General features: G+C 40.3%; 1 protein-coding gene across 1 annotated transcript in view; it reads left to right on the top strand.

The window, feature by feature from the left end:
• The window catches only part of LOC100552069 (sodium- and chloride-dependent GABA transporter 2), a 55,142-nt gene that overhangs the window by 20,775 nt on the left and 21,784 nt on the right, over positions 1-12,583 (top strand). The window contains exons 6-7 of the mRNA XM_008110443.3: positions 222-354; positions 12,212-12,346. Coding sequence (XP_008108650.2) covers positions 222-354; positions 12,212-12,346 — 268 coding nt within the window. The remainder of the gene's footprint in view (positions 1-221; positions 355-12,211; positions 12,347-12,583) is intronic.

Genomic DNA, 12,583 nt, shown 5'->3' with positions numbered 1-12,583 from the left:
AATGTCCCAAATGGACACTCTCTCCCTTTCTCTCTATGGAGGTTGTCATCCAGGCTTCTGTATGAAGAAACATGATAACAACAATGATATGAAAAGAAAACAGGACAACTGTGGTTCCAATAGTGCCAGATGTTCTTGGAGGAATTCTGAATGGAATGATGAAGCACATATGTTTACAAGGGAACCCAAAAGTAATCAGTTTGTTTCTGTTTCTTCCGCAGGAGAAGAGTGCTACATATTTCAGATGGCATAGAACATCTTGGGGGTGTGAGCTGGGAGCTGGCACTTTGCCTCCTACTGGCATGGATCATTTGCTACTTCTGCATCTGGAAAGGAGTGAAATCAACTGGCAAGGTAAAAGTCTACAGCAGTGGTTCCCAACCTTTGGTCCTCCAGTTGTTTTGGACTTCAATTCAAAAAATCCCAGCCATCTGAACAGCTGTTAGAAATTGTGGGGGCTGAAGTTCAAAACACTTGGAGGACCAAAGGTTGGGAACCACTAGTCTACAGGAATTACTCAGGTCTCTTAGAGTTGAGAACGTATGCCAGGAACAGGCACTTCCCCATTGCTTCGTTACTGCCTAATGGAGTTGTTAGATGTCCCAAGGCAGTGTTTCCCAAACTTTGGTCCTTAATATGTTTTGGACTCCAGTTTCCAAATTCTCTGATGTTGTCTAGACTAGTTGGACATCTGTGTTGTTTTCCTACTTTTTAAAGGCAGTATTAAATGTCCATCTGGAATATCTGGCCTCTGAGAGAGCTAGTGTGGTTTCATAGTTTCAGTGTTAGGCTACAACCCTGGATGCTAGATTTGAATTCTTGCTTGACCATGGAAATCCATTGGGTGACCTTGGGAAAGTCATATCTTCTCAACCTCCAAGGAAGGCAAATGTGCCAAGAAAACTCTGTGATAGATTTTCCATGAGTCAAAAACAACCTGAAGGTACACAACAACACATTACCACAGATGCCCCCAAAGCATGCCAAATTCTGTGTAGTGGGAGAAAGCATATTACGACAGGCTGATACAGCTAACATCCAATATTAACAAGGCTTTGCATGTGTCTGTTTTGTGCCAAGATGTTTATGAGATGGCCTCTAACTGTGCCATCTTTTCTGCCTCCTCCCCGGTTCGCACAATATGTTGCTGTCATTTGGATTGCGCTCATTAGTGTTTTTACGGTTTCTGAACCATTCCCAGTTGGCTTTCTGTTTGGGATACGAAACAGATGGAAATGAAAAAGTTATTTTAGCAAGAAAACAGTCTTTTCCTGATAAGAGGCAAATTACATTTGTGGCTAATAGATTAGATGGAATCAACATTCATGGCAGAGAGTTCATTGTTATCATTTGCAGAAAAAGAAATAAGATGCTAGCATTGGGTTCCTCATAGCAACAGGGGTGATCAGGTTTCTACTTAGTACTAGTAACTATAGTAATATGAAAATATAGACATTCTGTGAACATAAGGAGGTTAACTAAAGTATATAGAACAAGGACTTGGCCTACTTTAAGACCAAATAAGGTCTCTTCAGGCAGAAGATGCTGGGAGTGGGTGAACTGGTGATAGCCCTTGCCTCTAACCTTCCAGCTTATTCCATTCTTTCTAAAGTGCCATAATGTTAGATTTGTTTCCTTATTTACAGCACTAGCTGGCTGACTTCCATTATCACTTTCTCCCAAAGAGTCACATTGAGTGCCATTGGGCTGAACTAGCTGGCCCAGACCATATACTTCCATATGTTCCAACTGTTCTGATTTGTCAGGGACTGTCCCAGTTAAGTCCCCATTGCTCCACTTTTCAGCTGCTTTTAAAATGTCCCAGTTTCTCCCTTTTCCTTCTATTTCCCCCCTTTGTTTGCAGCTTACTTCAAAATACAAAAATAGTTGTCCTCCATTATCTCTCCAGGAGACGAGAGAAGGGGTAGGATCTTGCATTTCCCTGTAGACTTGGGCAAAACAAACTGCTGCAACCTCTCCATGCCTTTGTGTTTTTCCTCATTAATAATTCTTGATATCTTGACCACACTCTGATGTTGCTTGGCCACATGTGTCCTGCACACATCTGTGAAGTATTGAAATATATGGACTTCCATAGACATCAACCAACCATGGACAGTTGGTTTTCCCAATACAGTATTTTGCTGCCTGAGATAGATGGCACCCTTCCTCCAAATCATAGTTTCTAAGAACAATCTTGTTATTTTGGCCTTTGAGGCAGAAGATCCCAGAATCATAATTTCAACCTCCTTGGCAATTAAATACACAATGATGGTAAATTAATAGTTAAAATTTTGTTGCCTTTTTGTCATGCTCAGGTCTGATGCCTGAGGTAGTTGTTTCACTAATGGAAGGTTTGGTTCTGCTATGTTTTTTGTCTCAGAGTGACAAGGATACTGGCTTCATCCTGCTTCGAGCACAGGCAATAACACCCAATGTGCTGACGATTAACTGGTGCAGTGAAAAGCCAATGTGTTTTGAAGCATATGCTACATGTAAGCAAATCTGGCATGTGCCACTGCTGCTCTAGAGAAAAACTTCTAAAAATGGAAAACATGATAGTTTGAAATCTTTGGCACAGATTCCCTAAATAGAAGGATAGCACTTTCAAGGGAATGAGTTTGCATTTTACCTAGAAGGAATGGGCATTTTGGAAATGGATGTGCTGATTTAACTAGCGGCAGTTTAAGTGAGTAGTTTCTTCCTTATGCATCCAGCATTAAAGTTAGTAGTTTCCATCCCTTGTTATAACAGCAAAAGTAGGGCATCCAAGCAGTAGCAAACGATGGCTTCCATGTCAATGGGACAGGGAATTCACCTTGGGTTTTAGTATCAGCTTTAAAGGAACTTCAAGCTGCAACAATTGCTTTGTGGATAAGATTTGCTACTTTGGAAAGTACTTTTTTTTCGTTCAGACAAGAATACAAAGTGGATTCACCATTCCAAGTACAGTAGAGTCTCACTTATCCAACATAAACGGGCCGGCAGAACGTTGAATAAGCCAATATGTTGGATAATAAGGAGGCATTAAGGAAAAGCCTATTAAACATCAAATTAGTTTATGATTTTACAAATTAAGCATCAAAGCATCATGTTATACAACAAATTTGACAGAAAAAGTAGTTCAATACGCAGTAATGCTATGTAGTAATTACTGTATTTACGAATTTAGCACCAAAATATCACAATATATTGAAAACATTGGCTACAAAAATGTGTTGGATAATCCAGAACATTGGATAAGCGAGTGTTGGATAAGTGAGACTCTACTGTAATATGAAAGCACCTATTACCTCCAAGAAGAACTGGGCATGCATGTTTTGTGCCTGTCTTTTAGAATACTTTCTGATGTCTGACATAATCCAACAGCTGTAGAGACTCAGCTAGAAAATTAGTGTTCTGAATAAAATGGAATGCAAAGAGAAATATCTCCTGTTCAGAAAGTTGCTCTTCACATGAAGACAGGCACCTAAGGAGATGGTAGGCCTTTGGAAAGTTCATCGATCTATTTAAATAGTGCTCAGATAGGACTTAGGTTTTGCATTTTGACCCAAGTCTTATACAGGAGAGCACTCAGACATGCTATTTTCTCCTTTGCATCTGATGGTAATGATTCATACACAGCAAACGGATAATAATAATAAATCCAAATGATTTTTTTCTGTTTAGGTGAATTCAGAAAAATTACTTTAAGTAGTATTCAGCAGTTTCAACCAGGCAGTGAACACAATAACTGTATATGGGTTACGTGCATGTGTGTAAATCAAATGTAACTTAGCAATTTCCTTTTTAGGATTGCATATTTGCATGATTAGTCTTATGATTCATCCAATATGTGTCCAAACTGATGCACGTCACATAAAATATAACAGCAATGATCTGGTGGGTTATGAACTATGGTGATCAAACTGGTTCAGTCATTGCAACTCCACTAAAATTTGTATGATTAAAGCAACAGCTAAATAAGCAATTTGTTGTTTTAGAAAGTTCTTCATTTGCTTATGCTTCTCGTTTTATCTACTGATACATGTTTTTCTCCTCCCTCCCTCCCTCCCTCCCTCCCTCCCTCCCTTCCTTCCTTCCTTCCTTCCTTCCTTCCTTCCTTCCTAGCTTCTTTTGGTTTTCAGTTTCCTTTTAATGTCCTTAAATGCTGCCTCATCTGATTCTTGGGAGGTACCTTTATGTAAATATTATATTGTGTAACTATATTCTAGGGTAAATAATGGTATATATTTTTTAAAAATTGGATGAATTTATAAATAAACCAGGGATAACACTTCTAACAAAGAGGAATGGTATGTTTGTGTTCAGCGGTGCATTGACCACAAACAACCCTGGCTTTTTCCAACACACGCTGGGCTCCTGCTGTTTGAGGAAATGGCACACGATGAAAGTGCTCTTGTAAAGCTCTGGAAGGGCCAATAGATCAACGAAGGATTTAGGTAGCAGTGGATAAAAACAATCTTTCTACAGGAATGAATGGATACACTACACAGGTGAACTTGTAATCCTTGTAGCACAGAGATGAGGAATGTGTGACACTCCAGAAGTTGTGTGACTGCAGTTCCCATCAGCTCTCCCCAGCATAGCCAATAGCATATGATGATGGCAGTTGCTGTGTAAGAACATCTGGAGGCTGACAAGTCCCCTGTTTCTCTTGTAGTCCATTGACACTAATCGATATTAGACAATGTTACAGATGGACCTTTGTTGGCATACTATTGGGCTTTAATTAAGATAAGCCATTGATGACATACGATGGAAGCAGACAAAATATAGACAAAACTGTAGAGAGATCAACAAAAATTTTGCCTCCTTCCTATCCTAAATAGGTGATTTTTTTTTCATGTCAGGAGCGACTTGAGAAACTGCAAGTCGTTTCTGGTGTGAGAGAATTGGCTGTCTGCAAGGACGTTGCCCAGGGGACACCCGGATGTTTTGATGTTTTTACCATCCTTGTTGGAGGCTTCTCTCATGTCCCCGCATGGAGCTGGAGCTGATAGAGGGAGCTCATCGCGCTCTCCCCGGGTGGGATTAGAACCTGGCAGCCTTCAGGTCAGCAACCCAACCTTCAAGTCACAAGGCTTTAACCCACTACGCCAGTGGGGGCTCCAAATAGGCAATTAAAATGACGGAGATCTTTCAATTGAGGTTGGGGGGGGGGGGGGGAGTGAGAGAGAGAGGAGAGGAAGCAAGGAAATCCTGTAAGCTTGGGATCTTCCCATTGCAGAGTAGAGATGTTCTGAGTATTCTGTTTTATCCAGGTGCCCTTTTGTGAGTTGCTGGTGAGTGAGGGCTACACTAGATGAGATGCAAGAAACAGTGGCTACAACTCATGGTGATGATGGTATACAGAGGTAGGCTTCAGAAACTAAGCCTCTTAGAGTACCACTTGTTAGTAGAGAGCAAAAAGGGGAAAGTGCTGTTGCTGTCATGTTCTGCTTATAGAAGTGGTTCCCAATCTGTTGTCTGTGGACCACCAGTGGTCCCCAAGTACTAAAACATGGTCCGTGGACTCACAGTTACTACACTGTTGCAATGAGAGTGACTGGACTCACAAAACCCTCTTATAGTGCCGAGGCAATGGGAATGTTGGGAGAGGGGAGGCTGACTACCCACGAAAGGTGTGACAACAAGCCTTCTGACTGCTGCTTCTCCTCCCCCCTCCCTCCCTCTGAGCGGAGCCATTCCATGTGGCTCTTGGAAGTGGGGGTGCTTTGGTGTCTTCGTTTTTAGGCCTATTCCTGGGGTTATTTGGGGTGCTGATTCAGAAAATTGCATTGGATAGACCACATCAGCTCTAGATTATTAAATGTGGTTTTCTGTGGGTGAGCACATGGCGACTACTGGATGGCATATGTTCTGTATCAGAAACTAGAGCAGAGGTCATTTATCCAATGCAGTTTTCTGAACTAGCACCCCAAGTAAACAAACCGAATCTAAAGTTGACCAAAAACTGATTCATAATCCTTTTGGTACTAATTTTGGAGAGTGGTCCTTGGTCAAAGTGGTCCCTGGCTGGACAAGTGGTCCATGGTAAAAGTGGTCCCTGGTCAAGTGGTTCCTGATCAAAAAAAGGTCTGGAACCACTGGTTTATAGGCTTCCTCAAGGAATTGGTACTATTGGAATTGGAAAAGATGGGCCAGACCAGAAAAAGACCAATTTGTGTATGTTGGGCCAGAAAATCCTTGAGGAGAACACTTTGCCCACTCCTTTATTAGACCATTGGTCTGTTACATTGAATATGCTATTGTGATCTTGTGTTCTTTTCTGTAACTGGGTTGCCTGTATTTGAAAACGTGTATTTAAAAGCAGCAGGTGTTAGGATGGAGGAAACTAGCTTGCGCAAATGGAAGAGGTCTTTTATTTTTACTCCTCCCTTCCTCAAATTTCACAGTCATGCTGTTAGTGACAGGGAGTAAAAAGGGTCAATAGCCTTCCAGCCTCCCCACTTGCATGTAACTGCACCCTTATGTGGAAATAAATTATGGGAATGGGCAGAGGAAGAGTTTAAGCTTTCCCAGCCACATCTAATTGGTTCTTTATAGCTGCTTTTCAGAAGATTTAAAAACCTGGACTACAATTCTGAGGATCAGGGTTCAAATCTCCCCTTGACTAAAGAAATTTGCTGGGTGACCACTGGCAAGTCACACTTTGTGAGCCTAATTAGAGGAAGGCAAAGCCCTCCGAATAAATCTTGATAGGGTCTCCATCAAGTCCTGAAAAGGACTTGTCAGCACACAACAGCAATGACCTGCTGATATCACATCTCCTGAGTCATGTTTAATTTGTACCTTAGAATAATTTAATTTTAAACAGATGGCCTTTGACTAACTAATGAAAACCATTTATCTAAGAAGCTGCCTTGGCCAGAGACAGCCAGTAACATTTTTTTAGAAGACTGATGAAACGAGGAAACTGTTTCTGATTGTGATTTGTTCATTGACTTTATAATTTCTACTAAAAGAGAAGCTTCCATATCAATCAGTTTTACAAGATGAGGAAACACATACATGAGTTTTGTCTCCTTTAAACAGATGATATAATTTCGCAAAGGCATGTGGAACAGCCCCAAACAAAATCATACTTGTTGTAGAACAACATGTGGCAGAGAACAATGTTTCTCATCACAGTAGGCTTTCTAAAAATGAAGTCAGTGTGAACAGGGCTTTGGAAATTGGGGGCTGAAGTGGAGAGCTTTTATTGAAGCCAAACATCTGCTATCATTTCATTGAACCAACATGGTCACAGTGTTGGATTTGGGCCAGACATTTATACCTATGCCAAGTAGTCTGCTATTTTCATGCAGGCCTAGGGGCCAATGCCTTGAAAGAACAATCTGCTTCAAATGTGAGATGGAGGCTTGCACTGCATGCTGGACTTTGCTACAGCACCTGGTGCAATGTTGTCATCTTACGCATGGAGCTGTGGGCCTAGCTTGACTTATGCCTCAGTAGAATGCTCTGGCTTTAAGAAATGCAGAATGTTTATGAAAGAATGGCAGAGTGCCTTCATTAATGCAAATAAATCAAAAGTTGGTTGGAGGAGATTTGTCTCCAAACTGGAAACTGGGACTCATGTGGCCAAGCAACACCAAAGTGTGATTAAGATGACAAAAGTTATTAATGAGGAAGAACACCCAAACCAGGAGAGACTATAGCAGTTTGTCGACTTGGAAGGACAAGGTTGCACCCTCTCTTTTCCTCTCTCTCCTGCTATGTTCAATGTTTATTATTTATGTACTTTGAACTCAGTTTGTAACAAAACAACCGAGTAAGCTGAGAACAAATGCTGGAGAAGGAGAATGAAACTAGGACATTTTAAAAGAAGTTATAAAAATGGGGGGAAGGGGATAGATTAATGAGGCCTATCATTGCCAAATCAGGAAAGTTTAATGTGTGGAATAAATTATTGTGAGGGATTAAATATTCATGCTGATGTTATCTGCATTCCAGAGACAATAAAAATGGAAGAAGCTGTGGTTGCTGCGTGCAAAGTTTTGCTTTTAGGTGATGATTATAGCTAAAGGCTGCTAGTCTATCCCTGCTAGAATAAAGTTCTGTTATCTTCACAAGAGTAGTTTGTGTTTTACGTGAAAGAATGAGGAGTTATTTTACAATAAATAAGGAGTATAAGACTGGGAAGCAAGTCATATTATCTGAGGAAAATTGCTAAAAGAGAAAATAGGTTAGCAAATGTACACTACAAAAATGTCCATCTTAACCTTCCTTCAGGTGTACAGCTGTGGGGCAGATTATAGTATTACTCCCAGTAAGAATTTTGCACCCCAAATTGTGTCTTCTTTCATTCCCGATTTATCAAGCTTTGTAAACAACAGTAAATACACTCCTAGATATGAATTATTTTCAGTGTCTTTCAATGTAGATGTGGGGACTGACATTTCATTGTGGGGAGAGAGAAATCTTTTTTGAAGAGACAATGCCCCCATTTCCACATCCCTCCATAGCTAGCTACTCCTTGCTTTCCCCTATTTTTTGCTTGGAAAAAGCCTTAGTTCAGGGGTAAAATAATTCCAAGAGGTCACAGGAGGAACATTAGTTTAGGTTTATGATAGAGTTATGCTTTCTGCGTTGGCACAAAGTGGGCAGTCAAAGGCAGATAATCTCATGCAAAAAATATCTGGCTCTGGAAGGATTAGTGGCTGCCTTTCCCCTAGATTCAGCTTGTAGGATCAAGAGTTGATATAGATGGTACGAACAAGCGTCACTGCATCATAGTTTGCATCAGAGAAGGGAAAAGAGCCAGCGTGATGTAGTGGTTTAAGAGCTGGACTACAACTCTGGAGATCAGGGTTTGTATCTGCACTTGGCCACTGGAACCTACCACATATAACTTTGTGCAGGCCACACTCTCTCAGCCTCAGAAGAAAGTAAGGAAACCCCCCTCTGAATAACTGTTGCCAAGAAAACCCCATGATGGGATTGCCTTAGAGTCACAGAAATGACTTGAAGGCACACAATGACAACAATGAAAAGGAGGACTTTTATTATAACTTTTTACCTAGGAAGTACCAAAGATGCATACTTACCTGCCTATGCTTCAATCCAGAAAATCATGAGCTAATGTCTATTGAGGTAACAATTGTATGAGTCTGGGCTTTGTAGATGAGTAGATAGAGTAGGCAGAAGGTTCACTTGCCTGAATGCTCCTTTATAGCTAAACAAATAAATAAATAGATAAATAACTTCCTCCAGATAGTCCCTTCTGTCAGAGAGAAGAAAGGGTTGAGTGACTTGTCTTTCTCTGACTGTGAAGCATTGGTGCATTCAAGCATGAATATTCAGATGTGATGGCACTCACATATTTATTAGCTTCGTGAGAACTACTCTAAATGGAATCAGATTGAAGAGTGCATAGACCCGACTGCCTTCCCATTGGAAAATAGATGTTGATCAGCAAGAGAATTCTTGTTTGCAGACAGAATTATTTGGTTTGGTTCTATGATCTGAAAGGGTTAAAAAGTCTCACTCTCCGGTCTTTGTGGAGAAAAGTTTGGCGTAAAGCGGATTTGACTTATGCTTTTTCCTGGCAAAAAACAGTAAATCCAAATAAGTATAAATGCTTGTATTGTTGTTGTAGTAGTTTGTGGTATTTTAAAGGGAAAATGCAAATCAGCACTTGGGAAGTAAAGTAATTTCTGTTTTAATAACTTTAGAAAAACCATTTAGTACCTCAAAGTACAGCATGAGCTAGAATGACAACCATCTGAAGGTGATTTTTTAAAATCAATTTATATCACACCTTCTGGGAACAGACTTTGGAAAATATTGTTTCTCTTGTTCCTACCAAACAGGTTTTAGAACTTCATCAGATGGGTGTAGGGCTTTGTTTCCATGCGCTGCGGAAATGGAGCCGCACAGGAGTCCCATGAAGGCCATAAGGGCATTTTTGGTGGGACTCTGTGGGACTACATTCCCACAGCCATGTAAATGGAGCCCTACACCCATCTTCAGGAGTCGTGTGCCACTGGACTCCAAACAGCCTCAAGATAGGAGAAAATGGGAGAAAGTCAGGTAAGGATATGGGATGGCTGGCCATCCCTCAAGACAGGGAATAATAATGAATAACAACAAGAATAGATCCAAGGTGTATAATTCCGAATCCACATTCCATGTCTATAACAGTAATTAAAATTATTCGTACAGTAGGTCTATGTATTACATAGGTATTTGTCTGAAAACCCTTCATGTAATATGATTTTCACATACAATCTGGAACCCTATTTTTTACCTGAAATGAATGGTGTCTTGGATTTCTGGCTAAAATATACCATAGAATTGCATAGGAAGACATAGCAATGTGTAGAGAAATGTGTTTTTTTTTCAGGCTTCCACTGAAAATCTGTGGTTTAATACTAACTGAACTTCTGGTTGAAGTTGACTATAGAGACCAACACTTTTAAGAAGGAATCCCATGACATCCTATTGCTGGATTTTTAATGCTAGCAAGAGCTTCCAACAAATTCAGCATTTTTTTATTTGACCATCTTTATATATAACGAAAAGTTCAGTGACCTTACATGCAGCTCTAGACTTTCAAATATGATAGCATATTTGATGCCAAGTACAATGCATGTTATAACATGGTTCAGACTGATTCATAAGACCCACAGTCTTCATCTGGTTCTGTGATTTCAGTTCACAAATAAATTGGTAAAAAAAGAGTCAATTCCATTTGAACCATGCCCAAAGGGAAGAGAAAGAACATGAAACAAAAATGCTGTGTTTTTGTTTTAGAGGCCTCCTTGATATGAACTGTTTTCAGCTGAACTTCAATTTGCTTTTCACTTGCTTTTTGACAGACTCGGGATGGAAAGCCTTAAACAAATATACACAGCCACAAATTCTGAAACCACAGTGATTCCCTGTGAACCGAGGACTAACCAATAACATGCACCAGCAGTTCAATGGCAATCGTGCTTTCCACATAGAAAGGCTTCTTCATTTAAGAAGGAGCTCATGTAGAACTGCATAGACTTCTCTAAGACAGGATGGGCATTTTCTTGAGATGGGAGGTCGCTTGTCCTTCCTTAAAGCCACACACAACTTCTCTTGCTATTCCATTTGCAGCCATGAACAAAGCACATTTCCCCCCTAGATCAATCTGTAAGCAAATATTAAAACAATGCATATTGTTTCAAAAAAGAAAAGAAAAGAAAAAGCACAACTCCACATACATATAGGATCTGAGATGGCAGTGACAAACCAAGAATGGGTTTGTGGAAGACAGGATTGATTGCATGCAACACTAGTTAGTTGACTAAGGTGGGGTCAAATACAACCATATTCTTAATTCTTTCTGTTTGATTAGTAGTGCATTTTTGAAATCATTCTTGGAACAGCTCAACTACACAGAAGTCTTGGTGGTCTAATATTACCTCATCATTTTGGGATGGATGGGACACAGGGCATACAATGTAATCTGCAGGGGCTCAATCCCCTCCCCCATATCCTGAGGTTCATGTGTCAAATGATGTAGTTGCCTAAGGTAGCTTGATGTAGCATCCCAGTTATTATAAGCAATGAATGACTCCATTTTTATGTATAATGTGTGATATATACATATATCATCTTAAGTTCAAATGCTACAGAATTATGACATTTGTGGGGCACCTGTGCTGTCTTCAAGTAGTTTGTGATATATGGCACATGGTTTTCTTGGTAATATTTGTTCAGAGTGAACTTACCTTTGTCTTCCTCTGAGGTTGGGAGAGCATAATTTGCCCAAGTTCACTCAGTAAGTTTCCATGGCTGAAAGTGAATTTGAACCCTGGTTTCCTGGAGTTCCAATTCAACATTCAAAGCACTACATTACACTTGCTTTCTGTGGGTCACCTGGAATAAGCAATACAATAGGGGTTGTCCAGGAGTCTTAGGGTTTTATGTATTATTTTTTCATAGCCTTAGCCATCACTTCTTCTTACTGTATGGTATCTAGCTTGTGACACAAAAGCATTGATACCAAATGGTGGAACTCAAAGCCATAGCTGCTATAAATTGTAGCCATCTGTGTGATCATTCCAGGCAAAGCAAGTCTCTTTGTTTTTCATACTGTTCCCAACAATCTTTCAAAACATAAGCTGTCTTTGTCATGGGTTTACTCAAAGCTTTGCACTTCTATCTGGCTTGCTTCACAGTATGTTTTCTCATGTGAGTTGCTCACCTTTCCCACGTTTTGCTCCTTTGCTAGGTGGTGTACTTTACGGCCACCTTCCCCTACCTCATGCTGGTAGTTCTACTGATCAGGGGAGTCTCTCTGCCTGGAGCATCTAAAGGGATCCTCTTCTACCTTTACCCAGACATTACACGGCTCAGTGATCCCCAGGTAAGTTAAGTGGGGGAAGTAGACATGTTCATGTTTCTGCAGTTCTTTTGTGAGCCTCTCTCCTCCTCCTTCCAACTCCCAATTTTTCTTTTTCTGTTTCTTTTTCTTTCTTTGATTCCTTACAGCTCCTTCTATCAGTGATACTTTTCTGCTTCTCTTTCTTCCCTTCTTCCTTTTAAAGTCAAGATGATATCAGAGATCAAACAAATGCAACATAAAGAGCTCACCCATGGATGT

Source organism: Anolis carolinensis, chromosome 5, assembly GCF_035594765.1.
Source record: "Anolis carolinensis isolate JA03-04 chromosome 5, rAnoCar3.1.pri, whole genome shotgun sequence".
In the NCBI taxonomy this organism is placed as follows: Eukaryota; Metazoa; Chordata; class Lepidosauria; order Squamata; family Dactyloidae; genus Anolis; species Anolis carolinensis.
Note: the sequence above shows the minus strand (reverse complement) of the source record. Positions and strands in the feature narration are given on the sequence as shown.